The sequence below is a fragment of the Globicephala melas genome, chromosome 10 (genome assembly GCF_963455315.2).
Source record: "Globicephala melas chromosome 10, mGloMel1.2, whole genome shotgun sequence".
NCBI lineage: Eukaryota > Metazoa > Chordata > Mammalia > Artiodactyla > Delphinidae > Globicephala > Globicephala melas.
The window spans coordinates 69,380,754-69,400,346 of record NC_083323.1 but is presented as its reverse complement, the minus strand read 5'-3'; the positions used below and the strand labels follow the sequence as shown (position 1 = coordinate 69,400,346).

Sequence of the window (19,593 nt, the reverse complement as noted above, 5' to 3'; positions counted from 1 at the left end):
TGGTGATCTGATGTAATTGGTCTTGGGTGGGACCGGTGCATCAGTATTTTTTAAAAGCTCATCAGATGTTCTAATGTGAAGCTAGACTTGAGAACCGTTGATCTAATAGGTAGTATGGCTCGACAACAGTCCAGAAACTGCGGGATCATGTTAACAGTGACTTCTTGGCACCTTCTCTCATTTGTGCTAACTTCATCTTGAATCTTTTATTTTTGACAGCAGTTATTCCCTTTGCTTATGTTTCTAAAACTTGTGTTCGTAAGAATTGCTTAGGAGCTCATTAAAAATGAAGATTACCAGTCTTCATCTCAAGAGATTCTGATTCAGTAAATGGAGCCTTAGAATCTGAATCATCTGTATTTTTCACAGGCCCCCTGGGTGATTGTGATGCAGAGGGTCTGAGGACTGAAGTTTGAGAATCTCTGACCTGTACTGTCTGTTGCTGATGGCAGACAAATCTGTATCTCTGGCCTTGGCTTGTTTTCTGAGCTCAACATTTCCACATCCAACTGCCTGTTAGACACATTTTCACTTGGGAATCCCAGACTTTTCATTGAAAACTTTTTATTTCATCATTCTTGAAAAGACTTCAACCTCTTCTTCACACATCTTAGGCATGTAGGTAGACTACTTTTCCCAGCCTTCCTTCCAGCTAGGTGTGGCCATGTAACTATCTCCAGAATAATGTGAGTAGGAGTTCTGTTTCTACACATATTCTTCCACAAGCATTTACCTTTTCCCGTGTTGCAGGGTGGACCCTGGAATGCAATGGCAGCAGGCATGTGACCTTGGAAGCCACATGTTGAAATAGCAGAGTGGTCAGCCAGGGTTCTTGGATGATGCATGGAGCAGAGTCTGTCACCTTGGAAGGCCTGCCCTATACTGTTTCTTGGTGGTTAGATAGACTTCTTTTGTGTAATGACTCAACATTACATTTTTTGGTATTTTTGTTATAGCAAGTTAGGAACGTTTTTCCTTAATAACATTAGGCACTGTTTTAGGTGTCAGTGATCAAATTGTGAATAACACAGAAAAGATCTATATTCTAGCTGGGAGATCTCAGCCCATATCTCATTCCCAGATTACTTTTAACTGTAAAGATGTGGTTTTGCGGAAAGAACTCTGCACTGGGTCCCCAAACTTCCATCTCAACTCTGGTATAAGACAGTTACTTGATTTTGGGGTAGTATAGAATAAAAAGTAATGCGGGAAATCCCTTAGCTTAAGTAACAGTACCCCTCGTTCTCTTGTTCCACATTTAAAAACAGATATTTGAGGTCTGCACTTTTAACTTATTCTTAACCCTGCTCTACTAGTTACCAAGCTGCTTTCTCTAAATGATTCCTGAAAATTTAATTCCTTTTTGAAGTTCTTGTTGACAAGAAATGAAGTAGCCAGTATTTTGTGTGAAGTATTTCTGAGTGTTGAATGTGGGAAGGAAAGAAAGATGAGGTCCTGAATAAGAAGTAAAATGCTTGCTTTCTCCCCCTTGTTCCCTCCCATTGTATCTTTGCCTGATTTTTACTCTTAACCAGTAAACATACATCTGCTGAAACTGAGAGGTTGATCACAATTTGTCTGGCTTGGTGTGAGGGGTGGAATTAGTTTGGGGGTGTATATTAACAGGTGAGAATCCTGAACTTTTTAAGTTTGCTTTTGAAACCAGCATTCAAGGTAATTATAGTGTCGATTGTCCCAGGTTCACATTTTGAGAAACAGTGCCTTATAGCATATTAGTTCTTCCCATCTTCCATTCTCTAGGTGACTTTGCCCCCTATATATATGTCCAGCATTATGGCTGAAATGTTTGTGACAAAGCCAAAGATGCTGTCCTAGCTCTCAAGTTATATACTTTTTTGATAATAAAAATGATCAGTTCTGTTAAATATATGTTTTTTTGGGAGAGGCCTCATAGTAAGCATTCTAGTTGTACTTATATTTCTTCTCTTTTTTGATTGGATTCATTATATATGTTGATATCCTCGTTTTCGACATAGCTAGAAACTTTAGAGTTTGAAGGCTTTTGATGTAAGTTTGCTTTGTGCAGTAAATGGAACTTCGTCTTACTTGCAGTGCAGAGTTATACCCTGTGAATTATGGAATGACAATTAAAATGTGCTCAAGTTCCCAGTATCATGTTGCTGTGTTTAACACGCCTCAGGGGCATCTTTAAACAAAATTCTTTCTTAAAATCAGGATGATACTTGCACAAAGAAAATTATACTAGTTGATATTAATTGAATTTTATAGCTAATAATGAGTGTTGGGACTAACGCACTTTAAAAGAAAAAAGTATGAATAAAGCTGTGATACTTATTCAATCGATTCTTTTAACTTTTTTTGGACAAACTAATGATAAACTATAGAGATTTTATGTTTTGCATTTTAAGTACTAAATGACAGTTGTATATGTGGGTTTGTTTTAATTTGTACCATTCTTCAGGAGACAGTTCTATAATTAAGAATGTTTAACTTAAATTTATTTTACTTACGCGATTTTAAATACTTAGATTTTCTTGTTAAAATGGGATTTTTACATCTGAAATAATTTTAAGGAATCTTAATTAGTGATCAAGAAGACAGAAATCTCTAAGTATTTCAAATAGAGGGTTAGTCATTAGCAGTTCAGGGTCAACCTAAGGGAAATTAGGTCATATGAAGCCAAGCTAGTCTACTTCCAGTTCACCCTGCTCATTGGGTAACCCTTAGGAAGATCTTTATATCCTAATTCTGTGAAGCCATCAGAATTATTTCTCAGCTTTTCATCCTCTCAACTACTGTTTCTGAAATTGGCAGATATATAAAAGCAAAAGCAGCCCAAAAAAGACAGGCTCAGCAATCTGGGCTTCCTACTTCTCTTGTAGTTTGGATCCATAGTTCTTTACTATGTTTTTAGCTCTCTGATGGCTCTGAGCAGATTACTAAAAAACAAATCTTTTGTCCAGTTTCTCTAGATTTTTTTCAGCAGTCAAGTTAGAATTATTTAGTTCCCCATTTTTGGACGTAGAAATATTTCTTAAATGTAGTAGTGGTATTTTATTGAAGTAGCAAAAATCGAGGTGAGCCTTGAAGTAATGGTATCTTTAGGTCAAACTCTATGAAACAGAAATATTTAAAAAATGATATGTCAAAGATTTTATTAGTAGAAAATATCTATTAAATACATGGTACAGAGTAAAACCATGAGTGAGGTTTACAGAAATACAAGCTGTTAAAGCAAGGGCAACGGAAGACTTAACATTTTTCTGTTAATAATTATTTTGTGGGCTTCCCTGGTGGCGCAGTGGTTGAGAGTCCGCCTGCCAATGCAGGGAACACGGGTTCGTGCCCCGGTCCAGGAAGATCCCACATGCCGTGGAGAGGCTAGGCCCGTGAGGTATGGCCATTGAGCCTGCGCGTCCGCAGCTCCACAACGGGAGAGGCCACAATAGTGAGAGGCCCACGTACCGCAAAAAAAAAAAAAAAAATTATTTTGTGTTTGCTTATTCATTAGTCATTTGATAACGTTTAGCTGCATACATACAGTAGCAGGCACCGAAGATTTAAGAAAAACTATGGGAGACAAAAAAAATCTTTAAATTTTATATATTGTTATAAAGGATTATTTTTTAAAAATGTTTTATCTATAGAAGATTGTCTTCGAATCTGTGCACTATTCTGCAGGTCAGGTGAAGAGAATCATATTTGGAAATAATGTTGAAGGTTAAGAATTGCTTTGTTAAGGTATAGCATTTTTCTGAATAATGGAAAAATAAATAGCAACAAAATATAAGTTGGATTATTTCTTGGTCAAGACATATTATAAGGTTTGCCTTTGCAGAGAGAATATCCTGAGGTGGAGGAAGCTAATCATATTTTACTGATTTCTTGGTGATCCTCTGGGAAGATTACCTGACACCACGTTGGTAGTTGAAGTTGACAAGGCTGCCTTATCTTGGGTTTGGCGAGTAATGCTATGCTGTTCGGGTGTTTGAAATAAATCTTTAAAATATAATAATGATTTTTAGATAGTAGTTGGTCTTACAATTTGTTTTCCCTTAAAATAAATATTGAAAATGAAAATTCTTTTCTCGAAGATGAAAGTTCTGTTTGGTTTCTTATTTTTTATTTTTATTTTTGACGGTTCGCGGGCCTCTCACTGTTGTGACCTCCCCCGTTGCGGAGCACAGGCTCCGGACGCGCAGGCTTAGTGGCCATGGCTCACGGATCTAGCTGCTCCGCTGCATGTGGGATCTTCCCGGACCAGGGCATGAACCCCTGTCCCTTGCATCGGCAGGCGGACTCTCAACCACTGCGCCACCAGGGAAGTCCCTTTTTGCTTTCTTTAAAAAATCCCTTCACATCATTTTAAGTGATAAGGAGCTAAATTTTTATATATCACATTTTTAGAGGAAAATAAACACCTTTCTTTTTTATTGCTGCGTTGGGTCTTCGTTGCTGCGTACAGGCTTTCTCTAGTTGTGGCGATCGGGGGCTACTCTTCGTTGCAGTGCTTGGGCTTCTCATAGCAGTGGCTTCTCTTGTGGAGCACCGGCCCTAGAGTGCATGGGCTTCAGTAGTTGTGGCTTGCGGGCACTAGAGTGCAGGCTCAGTAGTTGTGGTGCACGGGCTTGTTGGCTCTGCGGCATGTGGGATCTTCCCGGACCAGGGATCGAACCTGTGTCCCCTGCGTTGGCAGATGGATTCTTAACCACTGCGCCACCAGGGAAGTCCCAATAGCTTTCTTTTTCATAGACACTTATTAGAGCATATAACATACATAAAGTACACAAATCAAGGTGTATATCTCAGTGTTAACCATAAGTGTAACCACATCCAGGTTAAGAAATAGAACATTACTTGCATCCCAGAAGCTTCTTCATGCTCCTATTCATAACTCCTATAGAGTTATTTTCTTCTTCCTCTCCAAAGGTGATCATTATTCTGACATAAAGCCATCTTAATAGTCAATGAGAATAATTACAGTCGTTGTGACTTGCAAAACTTTTTGTCAATACGTTAAACTCTTTCAATAGAAATGTATAGGGAAGTAAAGTAAATGGTAAAACTAATATTCATTTAATACACTGTAATTTATAACATTAGAAACATTGAGAGTTTGAGTTTTATTTCTTTGTAAAAAAACTTATCAAGAGTAGTTTGAACAGTGTTTGTCTTCTTCTTGAAGCAAGCATCTTTTTTATGCCTTGGTGAATGGTCATACGTACTCCATTCTGAGTTTGGATCAGTTTCCGATATTTTATCCTTTGCATTTTCATTGTTGTGAAATTTCTCTGAGAGTTACTTTAATGTGAATTTTTTTGTTAGCCTCACTTCCTCTGGGACATCTTCATCCTTTTTTGTCACAGTCCCTTTTGTTGTTTGCCTTCAGTAAGCTTGCCTTCACCAATTTCCTGAGGCTGTATATCTTGAAGGCAACATTGTCAACATTCCTATGGTCACGTTCTTCGGTAACTCCATTTACGTTCAATTTGAATTCCACTCCTACCATTGTCACTTTGTTTCTTGGCTGCACTTTTGTCTTTGTTGACTAATTCTCTTTCAATTATCCATTTTTATAAAATATCACGTGGGTTTATCACTGGGAACAAGAAGGCAACAAAACTACATGCTTTGTTGTCTGTGTATGAACTGAGTAACAGATGCACCGTGATTAATCCAAAAGCCTTTGAAAAATGCAGTGCGATTCGTCACTGATGATGATGTGCATTTGCTAGTCCTGTGGTGATTTGTGGACTGAGAGCTAGCAGCTTTGCACCCATTTATATTCCCATTCGCAACACATGTGAATTTCAGTTGTTCCACATCCTTGTCAACACTTGGTATTTTCAGTGGTTTTTTTTAAAATTTGAGTTAATAAGTATGAATACTTATTATGTATTATGAATTATGTAGGCATTATTCCTCTTAATCCATCATTCCTGTTTTATAGATGACGAAACAGGCACAGAGAAGTTAAGTAACTGTCACACCTCTCCCATGGTAACCAAATGATGAAGCCAGGATTTGAACCCTGGCAGACTTGTTCCAGAGTCTGTGCTCTAAACTATTGGACTGTATATAAATTAAAGATTGAAAATAGAGTAGAAAATACTTTACTTGAAAATGTAACATATAATTTGAATGTTTAGAAGAGTTGAAGGAATTTTAATACTTGAAGTTAGGTATGTTATAAAGTAACATTTTAGAATCGTTAAGTGGTTCCAAGAAAGCTTTAGAATGTTTCTTCTTATTTCTTAAACTGATAGATTAAATTTGAGTGTGTGTGTGTGTGTGTGTGTGTGTGTGCCCGCGTGGGTGCGTGCACGTGTGTGTCTCAGGATTTCTGAACTTTGACACTATTGGCATTTTGAGCTGGGCAGTTTTTTATTGAGGGGGTCTGTCCTGTTTATTGTAGGTTGTTTAGCAGCACCCCTGACCTTTACCCACTAGATGCTAGTAGTATCCCCCTGTTGTGACAGTAAAAAATGTCATGTCTTCAGATATTGCCACATGTCCTGCTTGGAGCAAAATTACTGTCACTTGAGAACCATCAATATACTAAGGAGCCTCACTTAATAGAATCCTTTTTTATCCTTGCATATATTTTGACTGTTTTTCATATTCATAATTTGGATAAGTAGGGTTTTTTTGCATTTAGAGTATCAGATTCTCAGAGCAGTAATAATAGTTGTACTCCTCACTTGAGTACATTAAGCATCAGGAAACTGTTTCTAGAGGTTGCTTTTCCTCTTTGAAGTATAATTACAGCTACTTAATTACTTATAATTACAGCTACTTACTGTGGAGAATATTAGCTATCCAGATTTCTTTTTGGATTGGAAGGTTGGTGTTGGAGGGAGGTGGCTTTGAGTAATGGAAGATCAATTTTTAAAATCTAAAATAGGGAACTTAGAATATTGACATCAGAAAATATTTAGTTACATAAGTTTTTCATAATAGTCAAACTGATTTACTAAATAATTGTGAAATATTTGGTCTTCCACTTGATAAATAGGAACTATCAATCAATGAAATGAAAGAAAAAAGCTTAACAACTAATTTCTAATTAAATAAAAATTTAAAACTTACATTATGAAGTACTACAATCACATTATAGAAAAGAAAGAAAGGAAAAGAAAGGAAAAAAAAGAAAGGAAAAAATTCCTTGATTTTACTAGGAATAAGTTTACAGATGAAAGCACTGTTGACTTTCTGTTGAATTACATGCTTTAAAAACTCATTGCACTCTCACATTACATTTTATGCCAAAGAAATAGAAGTGAAAGGTTTTTGTTTAGGTATAAGGTAAAAGATACAAGGTTGCTCAATTTGTCCTTGCCATATTATCTTAATTTAAAGAAAAAAAGAAAAAAACAGCTAAGCCCTTGTAGTATATCCATTTTTACCTAAGTCTGGCATAAATTATAGTGGAAGACAAAAATTTAAGAAAATTAAGACTCAGTTGTGTCATAAAATTAATATGACGTGCACCAGTGATATATATTAAGACACCCATCTTATTTATGGATTACTGGATTGTTTTGATAACAGTAACTTTTTTCTCTCAAAGAAACTCTTCTGGTTGACATTTGAAACCAAGCGCAAACTAAATTAACCAGGTGTTACGCCAAGAAAAAGAAGGAATTCAAAGTATTGTGTAGCATTTTGTAACTTTAGATTGAGCCTAGAAAAAGTGAGATTTGTACAGAATATAAATAGAGGAAGAGAGAAAGGAAACTTGTTATTTAAAGATAAGAAAGGCATTCTGACAGTCAGTGTGGATCTTGAAGTCTAACTCTGTTTTATGGACTAGAGTAGTATTTTTAGGACCAGTAAATCCCTAGCAATTTCCAGCCCAACCCAAATTGTGTATTATGATGAGGCTTATATATCCCACCCTAGTTTTCACTATTGGATGGGATCATTTGCCTATTTGATAGGAAAAAATTAAAATAACTTGAGTTATATTAAATATTTAGTGAGATGATACATTTGTCTTTCATTGATTTATCTTCATATCCTTCATCTACTTTTTATTGGTGTTTTCATCTTGTTCAAAGGTTTGTCAACATTCATTAAATTATTAAAGACTAACATTTAAGATTGCCATCAGATGTTGGAATTTTCCCTCTTAATTGGAAATTTGCTTTAAATCTAATTACATTTTCAACTTTAGGCTCTTTTTTTGTATGTAGTTTAAACTTGGTACTTTGATACACAGTGGTTTCTTCCTGTAGACTTATAATTATTTAGTATCTTTTAAATATATATATATAGAGAGAGAGAGACAGACAGACAGACAGACAGACAGAGAGACAGGTCTTTTTCTCCTATTCCTTCCTTCCAAACATTTAGCTTTTTAGTCAGCCTGAATTTGTCATGGTATGTGTTAAAGGAAAGAGAATCTATCACCCTCTTCCCCACATTGTCTCAAAGTTAGGTAAAATATTTTATAACTTGAGGATCCATGTGTTTGGGGGAAGGTTAAAAATAAGATAACGGATAATGAAAAGACTAAAGCTTAAAACTATAGTCATAGATACCATATTCATTGTAAAGTTGCTGTGCTTAAAGGAGTTAGGAAGTAAATTAAGATCAAAGGCCATACATGAGCAGATGAACTAATTTTTGGGTCTGTGTCTTCCTGCAGAGGATGCTCTGAGAAGTGTCACTGTAAATAAAGGTGTTTAATTTTATTAAACTCAGTGTTTCCCACAGTTGTGGCTTAGTATTTTGTGGAACATATTTTGAGAAAGGCTTTTTTATATTATAAGTAAATAAATACTAAATTTGTATATTTACAGTTACATTATAAACATATAAAGTCAGGTCTCTGGTAGAAAATATGAATCAGCCAAAACATATTTCTATCATTATGTAATGAATTTGCTCTCCAAAATACAATTAAACTTCTAAAGCATAAAAATCTTGAGATATTTGCAAGGGGTAGGGTGAAAAAAATCCCCATACTTTTCTTTGTGTTCTGTGAGAAAAAGGAAGCTATAGGTAAACTTTTTATTCTTTAATAAATTGTGTTTGGAAACCTTCAGGAAGTACATACTTGACATTGGGATCAGCAAATTATAACCCATGGGCCAAATCTGACCAGCTGTCTATTTTTGTAAATAAAGTTTTATTGGAACACAGCCACACACATTGGTTTACATATCATCTGTGGCTGCTGTTGTGTTAGAGTGGAGTGTTGAGGAGTTGTGATGGAGACCATATAGCCCACAAAACCTAAAATATTTGTAGTTGGACCTTTAAGCAAATGTTTGTTGACCCCTAGTCTAGCGAATGGCCATTCTGCCTACTTTTCACTTTATATGTGTTTCATCTGTGTACAGAACTCCATAACTGCCATTCTTTACGTTGAATTATCCACAGTTCATCTTCTGTAAAGCAAATTGCTTGGGAAGTCAAGTGGAAGTCTTGTTCTGGAGGTTTTATTATTTTGAGTAGGTTTTAAACTCTTACAAACATGTAAGATTTCATAGTTTTTCTGAATGACAAAGCTATCAAGCGGTTGTATTGGCACGCTTAGCTAATTTCTTGAATAAGCCTTTATACTGATTTGATGGAAATCATAGTGGGGTAATACTGTCAATAGAATTAGCTAACATCTGTTGAGTGCTGTGTACCAGGCCCTGTTCTAAGTGCTTTACATATAATATCTCATTTACTCCTTGCAGCTGTAAGTAGGTACTGTTATTATCCCCACCTTGTAGATGATGAAATTAAGGCATAAGGAGGTTAAGTAACTTGTTCAAGGTCATGGAGTCAGTAGTTACTTTGGGAGGGGCTTTTAGTACTTAGGAGGCTAGTTCACAGAGGGCCTTAACAGTCTCTTTCCTTCCTCTACTACTTATGCTTCTGTTAAGTCCTATACATAGGGCTAGTATTATATTTGAAATGTAGGTGCTGTATAATTCTATAAACGCCAAGAAAGCTCTCTGACTCATCATTGTGTCCTTGGCACCAACATATGATGCCTTCACAGAGCAGTTAGAGTGATCATTGTAAATGTACATCAGATCTCTCTACTGCCTCATTCTTTGTTGGGTTCCATCCCCTCTGTTATATCTCTGCTCAGATATTACCTTCTCAGAGATGTTCTTCCTGATCATCCCATCAAAAATAACCTCCCTCACATCTACCTTTCTTTAAACTGCCTGTCAATCTGAAATGTTGTATTTATATGTCTTCTCCATTGCCCAGTGAGGGCAAAGACTTGGTCTTTTAGTATCAAAGTAGAGTGGATATATTTTCTCTTGTTCTTTCCATCCATTTTCTGCAACAGGAGCCTAACTTCCAAGGGTTGAAACCACTTACCTCCCAACTCACTTGCCTCCTAATTCCTTGATTCTTGAGATGAGTTCTGGGCATACTTCTTGCTCCTTATTACCTCCTCCAAGCCACAGTTCCAGTGTCGTCTCTGAACTTCTCCATTTGTACCACCTGTCCTCATCTTTGTACTCTTTGATGAATTTCCAGGACCCCATTTCTTGTTCCTGGATTATTATAGTTTCTGGCATATAGTCTTCTCCTCCATCCCTTCCTGTCCTGATTTGATGATGCTCTTAATTAACACCAGTTCTTTCTTGTGTTTTCAACTCTTTAGCTCTCCACTGGCATGGTCAAACCCTACAATCATCATCCCTGGAAAATGTTCTGCCTCTATCATTAGCCCTGAGTTTCTGTTTTTGACTTAAAGATACCATATTTATATGTACACAGCTCTTAGACGTTAGTTTGTCTAGTTCAGTCCTTCTCAAAGTTTCCTGTGCATCAGAATCACCTGGAGAGCCTTGTTAAAGCCTGGAATTCTTGGTCTCACTCCCAGAGATTCTGATTCAGTAGGTGTGGTTTGATGCCCTGAATTTGAATTTCTGTCACCTTCCCAAGGTAATGCTGATGAAGGTCTGGGGACCTGCATTTTGAGGAACACTGCTCAAATGAATACATTCCCCCAAAGGACAGATACTTTCCACTCTGCCTTAAGCGTCTGTTCGTGTCCTTACTTTCTTTACCTTCTATTAATGACTTCTAGAATTATGTTACTGAGGTAAAGGACTTCTGAAGAGAGATTTCTCATATTTTTTCTTCTTGAAATGAAAATTTTCCTCTTTATCCTTTTTGTGTTCTTCTCTTCTTGCCTTCAGTGCTATTCTCTTCTACTTAGTTCCTTTGTCCCATTTTTTCCTGGTGATTTTTGGCTCCTTTTTCAGTTACCATTTTTGTGTCTTGGTTTATCAGTTTCTCCATCTATAGGAAATTAGCCTTTTCCCCCCAACTTCCAAATATGACCAAGTAAGCCCCTTTCCTCAGAGTATTGTCCCAATTCTCTTCCTTCTTCCCTCTACCAAACTTTTTTTTTTAGAAGAAAAGTAATGGTTTAACTCCGTTAGTAGATAGGTCATAATTTCTTATAGTCTGATTTGGTTTCCAAAGTTTTACTGGACAGCCCACTCACTGGTCATGTGACTCTTAGGTTTTAAATATGAAGATCTGTTCCAGCCTCTGCAGTATTTGATATTAACTACATTTTCCCTTTTCAAAAATTTCTTCCTTTGTTTTTTAGTTACTACTTTTTTAAGTTTTCACTGTTCTGACTACTTCTCTTCTTGTTTGCATAATATCCTTTAATCCTTCTCTACTTTTTCTTGAAGCTTGGAATGCCTTTCCCACCATCTAACTCTGTGCTGTTCATACGGGAGCCACTAGCTGAATGTGCCTGTTGAGCACTTAAAATGTGGCCAGTTCAGACTGAGATATTGTGTAAGTGTAAAATACATACTGGATTTTCAAGCTGTAAGATGAAAGGGAGAATATAAACTATCTTACTAAATTTTTTAATATTGATTACATGTTGCTAATATTTTAGATATATTGGGTTAAGTAAAATATTGCTAAAATTCATTTCACCTGTTTCTCTTTACTTTTGAAATATGACTACATCATGTGTGCCTTGATTATATTTCTCTTAGACAGTATTGATCTAAATTTCACCTTTGCTTAAAGACTCCTTGGTCAGTTTTTCATCTATTAATATGTATATATGTCTCTTCTAAATTACAGTACCAGCCTTTTGGAACATTTACTCCCCATCCCCCCAATTAGATATTAAGCTTCTTCAGAGCCAGAGTAATTCCTCATAGTGCCTTTCATATATTGGGACATAGATATATAGATATGAAAAAATATGTATACATACACACATGAATAAATGACTTGGCTAATATTACCACTTTATCAAAGTAGTACCATATACTTATGGTAGATGATGCCTGTGGTGATGTTTTGTTTAATCTGATGGTCAGTAGGAGATGTTGATGTGAAGGAGAGGAGAGACGTTGCTCTGCTCTGAGATGTTGAAATCTGACGTGCACTTCCCCCACGTGTATCTAGCCACCCCAAGCCGCTCTGATAGCTCTGAACTGTGCTGTTGTGATTTTACTGCCATCTGGTGTCAGGATTAGGAAACTGTAGTTCAGCATTTCATCTTTCCATTCCCTCCAGAGAAAATAGGCAGTCTTTCCTCTGAATGTGGGCCTGTTCTTCTCCATTTCCTGAGTAAGTTATCAGGAAGAGCTCATTTACTTTCGCTGTATGAAACCTTTATTCTCCTTCTTGGAGCACTCTTTCATTGCCTTCCCTGATAACTTACCTGTGCCTCATGTTTCTGTGGCCACTCTATTCTCAGCCCATTTCCTTCTCAGTGTGGCAGTTTTATAACCCTAGATTCTGGGCCTTCTGCACTTTTTATCCTTTGTTTTCATCTATACCCAAGGCTTTTAAATACTTCCTGTTTACAGACAAATTTATAGTTATAGCCAAAAATCTCTTCTGATATTATCACCAGTATCTGTTGTTGCCTACCAAGATATTACATGAGCATCTCAAATATAGCACTGTCAAGTCTAAATGTGGATCTCCCACCCTGTCCCTATTTCTCAGATCTATTTTTCTTATTTCAGTAATTCATCGTGGCCAGAATTCTGGGTATCATCTTGTCATCCACCATCTCTCACACTCATTAGTCAAACATTTACCTTGTTTCGTTGAGTCTACAAAACTGCACTCTTGTGCATGTTGAATTTGTGACCCTTCCCCTGCTCCCGCCTTATCTAAGTCACCACTGTCTCTTGCTTGGACTAAGTAGACTCCTAGTCTCCCTGCACACACCATTGGCTACATGTTTTATCTGTATGTTTAATATCAACCTCTCCCACTAGCCTGAGAGTTCCGTAACGGCAGGGACTGCATGCATGTGGTTCACCATTGGGTCCCCAGTGCCTGGTACAGTTCCTAAAATCTGTGTAATACATATATAGCTACTTACTTCAGCTCTCAGTGATATTCATATGATTCCTATAGCTTTAGTGATTGAACTTGAATATATTGGAATTTCTTTAATGCTTTATTTCAGTATTAGTATTTTGTCTGAGTCTATTTATCATAAATGAGTTTTAACTGTTTTCTACTTTTGCACAGAGAAAATTATATCTGGAAAGAGGATATAGTTTGGGTATTAATCAGTTAATGACAACAATCTACTTATATATTGTGGACTACCAGTCAATATGCTGAAATTATTTTCTGAGCAGTTGAAATTTCACACAATTGGCTCATCTTTTTACCATTCTTCTGTCTGAAGATAATGGTCTCTAATTTTAATATGGAGGTACATTTGCTAAATCTTCAATTAAAACCTGTTTGACTCCAAGTGTTCTTTTAAATAGAGGCTTGTGTCTTTTTTAAAAAAATTAATTTATCTGTTTATTTTTGGCTGTGTTGAGTCTTCATTGCTGCGCGGGCTTTCTCTAGTTGTGGTGAGCGGGGGCTGCTTTTCGTTGCGGTGAGTGGGCTTCTCATTGCGGTGGCTTCTCTCGTTGTGGAGCACAGGCTCTAGGCACACGGGCTTCAGTAATTGTGGCACGTGGGCTCAGTAGTTGCGGCTCACAGGCCCTAGAGTGCAGGCTCGGTAGTTGTGGCGCACGGGCTTAGTTGCTCCGTGGCATGTGGGATCTTCCCGGACCAGGGCTTGAACCTGTGTCCCCTGCATTGGTAGGTGGATTCTTAACCACTGCGCCACCAAGGAAGTCCGAGGCTTGTGTCTTCATAGTTGTATTTAATAATTTTAATTTGCTTTACTGTTATAAAGATAGTTTTGCTTTATAAGTCTTTATTATTTGGGCTTTCTGCTTTGAGTTGATGATATTGCTTAATAAGGAAATTTAATTTATAAAAGTAAAGATGATATAAAAAGTTGGTATTTAGAGATTGGCAACAATCTGTTGTAAATTCAGAGAGCAAGGATTTTATAGGTATATACCAGGGTTTCTCAACCTTGGCATTGTTAACACTTTGGGTTGCATAGGTTTTTACTGTGTATATGTGTGGGTGTTGTCCTGGGCATTGTAGCATTTTAGGAGCATCCTGCCCCTAACCACTAGGGGCATTCCCTCCTCTCCAGTTGTAACAACAAAAGTGTCTGTAGATGTTGCCAAATTATCACAGGGGGCAGCGGGGAATCACACTAGTTGAAAACCAGTGGTACTTAGAAGAGGGTAGTAGACCATGAACTGTCTCATTGGGGAAATCTTTGGCATTCTCTAGGTGTCTTTGAGAGTATGGTAGCTGTGTGGTATGTTGTTGGTAGCAAGCAGAAGTAGAGACTATATGACTTTTTCACATTAAACAATTTTTGTGCTTGCTTAAAATAAAGTAACTTTTGCACTTAACCACCTGGTTCTACCCCAAACTGAAAAAATGACATAATTCACTGATAAAGTTTCATTTTGTTGACTGATTTCAGAAGTTAGGTGGTGGTAGAAAAAGGGGACATAAATTACAACACAAACAATGGTTTGTAACCAGAGCTTTTGCCATTTGTGCTTGTATATATAAAGTATAGAATATAATTAACTTATTTTATTTTTTCTTCAAAGGGGCATGAGAGATGGCTTTAGAAGAAAAAGTTTCTACTCTTCCCATTATGTGAGAGACCGGTCTCCTCATAAAAGAGACACTTCTTTTTTCAGAGAATCACCTGCAGGCCGAAAGGATTCTCCACACAGCAGATCTGGCTCCAGTGTCAGCAGTAGAAGTTACTCCCCAGAAAAAAGCAAAACTTACCCTTTCCATCAGTCTCAACATAGAAGTATGTATTTTTAAGAGTTCTCCTTTTTTTTTTTTTTTTTTGCAACCTCCACTGATAAGAATTTATTGAGTCAGATTGCCTTATATGTGTTATAAGATATTATTTTTAACTCTTTATTTGAAAAATTTCAAACATACAGAAAAGTTGAAAGAATAGTATAATGAATGTTATACACACACATACACACACGCACACACACACACACACATTTTTAAACCATTTCAAATTGCAGTCTGTATGACATTTCACTTCTAGGTCTTCAGCGTGGAAGAGGTTGTAATCATGTTGGAAAGTCACACACCTCCTGTATTTTCTGCTAATTCCTGAGCTGATCCAGCCTCTTTACTCTTCTATCACTAGGGGAAATCTATTTATATTTTTCATGAAAAATATTAATGGATCCCCCTAAATATAAGGTATAGCCTTATAGAATTTAGAGCTAAAACCTACCTTAGGTTCATTCTTTCCCAACCTCCAATTTTTTTTTTTTTTTTTTTTTTTTAAGTTTGGAGTGCCTGGCCATGCATAGCATTCAGTGCATGTCGTCCTGGCCCAGTTGTTCAGTATGTGTTGGAATAAATAAATGAAGCAACTTTTCTAGGTAATGCTTTCCTGTGTTGTCATTCTAGACTCTACTACCTGCAGTTGAGCTCATTCACAAAACACTTCCTCATGCCTTCTGTATCCAGGGCACTATGTTAGAACGATGTCCCTGTCACCAAGGAACTAGAATATATATGTGTATTTTTCCCCAACTGATAACAATTTTATCATTATGTAAATATAACATGTAAAGTATAACTTTGATATAAGGCTCATTATGTCATAAATGAGTTAACGTGACATTAGCCGGTCAGGGTAAGAGACTCTCACTCTGGGGTGGAAGAACACGCCATGGAGGAAATGACATTTGGGCTTATCTTTTAGTTCAGACTTCTACAGGTGGAGAAGTATCTTCTAGGTGGAAGGAATTATAAGCCAATAATTTTTCTTTCCTTTTTAACTTCCTTCCTTTCAACTGTTTTTTTCAAATAATAAGGTTTTTAGTTCAACAGTCTTTGCCTCCTGCATGTTCAGAATGATGGAAGATCACTTCAGATCATTAGATTGTCTCCATTGTAGCTGTTGCTGGATTCCTGTATTTAACAAGCATTTATCACTTGTCTACTGTGATAGGAGCTAGGTAGAGTGGGGTTTCCAAAAAACATATTTTTGGATATATGTGTAAGAATGCCATTTGAAGGATTTAAAACAAACACAGTCACTTACACATGCCTGACTGCTTAAAATATTCTTGGAATAGTTCCAGTAACTGAAAGTTTTACTGTGGAGTTCAATGTTAAAAGTTTGGTATTTTCTCCTATGCTTTACTTCCTTTTTCTCCCCTCACCCTTCAAGTGGATAAATAGCCTCTAAGTCTAATTTATGCTCACATGCACAGACCTAAATATCCCAAATTAGCTAGATATACCTTCTAAGACCATATTTTTTTAGATGTGTGTGACTTAAATCCAAATCTATTAATAATTTGGTTAAGAGGAAGAAAGTGTCTTTGGAAACTGATTTTGAAGCCTTTTTAACAAAACATGAGTAAAACGGAAGCTTGAGATCCTTCTTTACAGCTTATAGTGAAGCTATTAAGTTATTTAAGTTACTGTTGAATTAGCCTTATTTTTTACATTTCTCCTCTAAAACAGATTCCTAGGGAGGCATCTTCTATCTGCCTTTGGCCTGGTAGTCAGTGGCCAGAACTCTAAAATCTCAAGATGAAATGTAGAGTCACACGGTGATGCTCCTGTCTTAGTGTCTGCGATATGCTTTCCCCATCCTCTGAGGTCTAGTACCTTTAATATCTTGCAGTGATGGAAAGATAACAGAGAAAGTTGGGAGACTAAAATCTGGTGTGAATTGAATGAAATAGAGTGTATGACTTTGTTAATGCCTTCATGTTTATTTTCTTAAGTCATTTAGCTTTGAAAGTAAAGTTCTTTAATCAAGAAAAAAAAGTTTGTTCTGGGAAAACTCTCTTTATGGGTTACTTTGGTTGATTCCTTAGCTGTTGGGGCTGAACTGTTGAAATGTTTTTCTGTACTCCTTTCACTACATAGTTCTTAGAATAGTTACATGAGATAATCTTCCAAAAAGTTAACAGTAAAAGTCTTGCTTTAAACAATAAAAGGAAAAAGTAATTGTTATTTTACATATTTGTGATAATGGTTTTTGCTTTAAATCTAAATCTCAGAAATGTTGATGGCACCTTTTCTTCAAAAAAGGACTGAGAAATATCATCCTTCAATTATCAATCACTTAAACTGGGCTAACTAACAATGATGGGTTAATTTCATTTTCCAATGTAAATTGAAATTTTGACAAAGATTTTAAATGTTTCTGTAACAGGTAAAAAATAATTTTCTTATTCCTTATGCCCTCATTTTGTTAATTCTTTTTTAACTTTTAATTTTTTGCTTCTTGTTCTTACTTTTCAGAATAATTTTATTTATTTTAATAATCACTAGTAGTTTGTCCATGGTAATTATTTTAGGACTAATTCTTCACAATTGTTCTGTGCATTTAATATATCTGTGCTTAATTATAAGCCACAGAATGACTATTACTTTTTCATCTCAGCTGCTTAGTTCCCATTTTGTGCTTACACACACGCACACACGTTATTTAATTAAATTTTTTCTGCATAGCCTTTTGGGTTAAATCCTATGGAACTTTGTACTGACATAGACTAATTAGCTTCCTAAATCAAACTGTTTACACCTTGTGTTCCACGTTTAAGAATTTTCTGCCTATAACTTAAGTGGACTAACCTGTTCATAACAGTAACTACAATACTATTTTTCATTCCTTATTGTTGTTCATATTTACATGCTAACAGTGTAGGTTGTCCTTCTTAATCTGTTTATTAACACATTATTAAGATACTGTTATAGTTTAAATTGTTTTGTTATGTATACCTTGTGTATTTTTACTTGAATTTTATTTTATTCTAATTAATCTAATGAAACATCTCCCCATTTGTCAACTATCTCTTAGATATTTATTTCCTTTTTCCCTACCTTCTCTCAAATGAATCTCACTGTTTTCCTATCTTATACTTTTGCTATTTACCTTCTGTTTAGGATAATAGCATTAATAATGATCACTATATTTAGTCTCCCATATGGGTATGGGAGGCTTTTTGTTAAAGTACTTCCTGTGATGTTTACTGTATCACAGTACAGTCTTTCCATTTTTGTATAGCTCATTTTTAAAAACAGTTAAAATCTTTTCCTGTAATGTCTACTTAATACTAGTTATTTATCTTAGAGCCATAAAGATATTTCTTTTTTTGTTGGAACGGTTTGTGTATTTGAAAAGTACCATCATAATCTTTTCGATTTTTTTTTTCCAGGTTTAAATATATTTAGTTCCTTCAGCTGTTCCTTTCATTTGACATGGTTTTCAGACCTTTTGCTTTCCTAATTTTCTTTCTATTCCTTTTAAGTCATGATGCCAGAAGTGAACTTTTATTTTGTCAACCATATTGTATTACTGGTACTTACTGAAACTGCAGGCAACTGAAACCTAGGCCATTTTCACATATATTACTATGAAACAAAAAGCCCTGCAGCCTGTACTTTTTTCAGCTGCAATTACTTGTTTGTAGTTAATTCATTAAAAAAAATATCTGGGAATGATATATTTCATGTAGTTAACTTTGACTTATAATTCTCTTCCATAAAGGTCTTAAAATCTCTTTAGTGATCCTAGGTATTTAGCAGCAGATAAAAAGAGCTTTGTTTTATCTACAAATGAAGTGTGCTTTATGTGTTTTGTATTAATCATTAATAATTATGTTGTGTTATAAAGCAGAAACTAACACACCATTGTAAAGCAATTATACTCCAATAAAGGTGTTAAAAAAAAATTCTGTTGAGTAGCATAAGGCACAATATAGAAACCTCTGCAGTGTTTATCTGCAGTGTTTGCTGTTATTCAACCAGTTGTGATTCCCCATCTTGTTTTCTTTTCCACTTGAGGATTACAAAGCATTTCCACTGTGGAAACAGTGACATAAAGATTGCCTTGCTTAGTGTTGTAAGTCTGTTGTGGCTCCTAGGGATGATTATGTTAGGTATTTACAAACTCTTTGTTAATTCATTCTAAACATTTGCTACAGATTAATGTCAAATTTACCAGTGATGCTCATATATAAATTAGGTATATGACATTTTTAAAATGTCATTACTATGGAAGATTTGTCAGTTTATTGTTTTTGTTGGTCTGTATCTGATTTTCTATAGCTCTGACTTTGGGCCCAGCCTCCCCTTACTTTCTCAATATCAGCAGCCACTATTAAGAATGAAAGGTATTTTTAAGAAAGACTTATTCATCAGTGTTTAATCCTTTTCGAAAGCATATCTTCCACAATAACTGAAAATGTACAAGAATTAAAA

At 35.9% G+C, this 19,593-nt stretch overlaps 1 protein-coding gene across 12 annotated transcripts in view; it reads left to right on the top strand.

Moving 5' to 3' along the window:
• The window catches only part of PPHLN1 (periphilin 1), a 141,930-nt gene that overhangs the window by 43,199 nt on the left and 79,138 nt on the right, over positions 1-19,593 (top strand). For 10 of the 12 annotated variants that reach the window (XM_030835370.2, XM_030835371.2, XM_030835364.3 and 7 more), the window contains one exon: positions 14,934-15,145. In XM_030835370.2, coding sequence (XP_030691230.1) covers positions 14,934-15,145 — 212 coding nt within the window. The remainder of the gene's footprint in view (positions 1-14,933; positions 15,146-19,593) is intronic. The other 2 variants (XM_060306142.2, XM_060306145.2) reach the window with 1 other exon arrangement.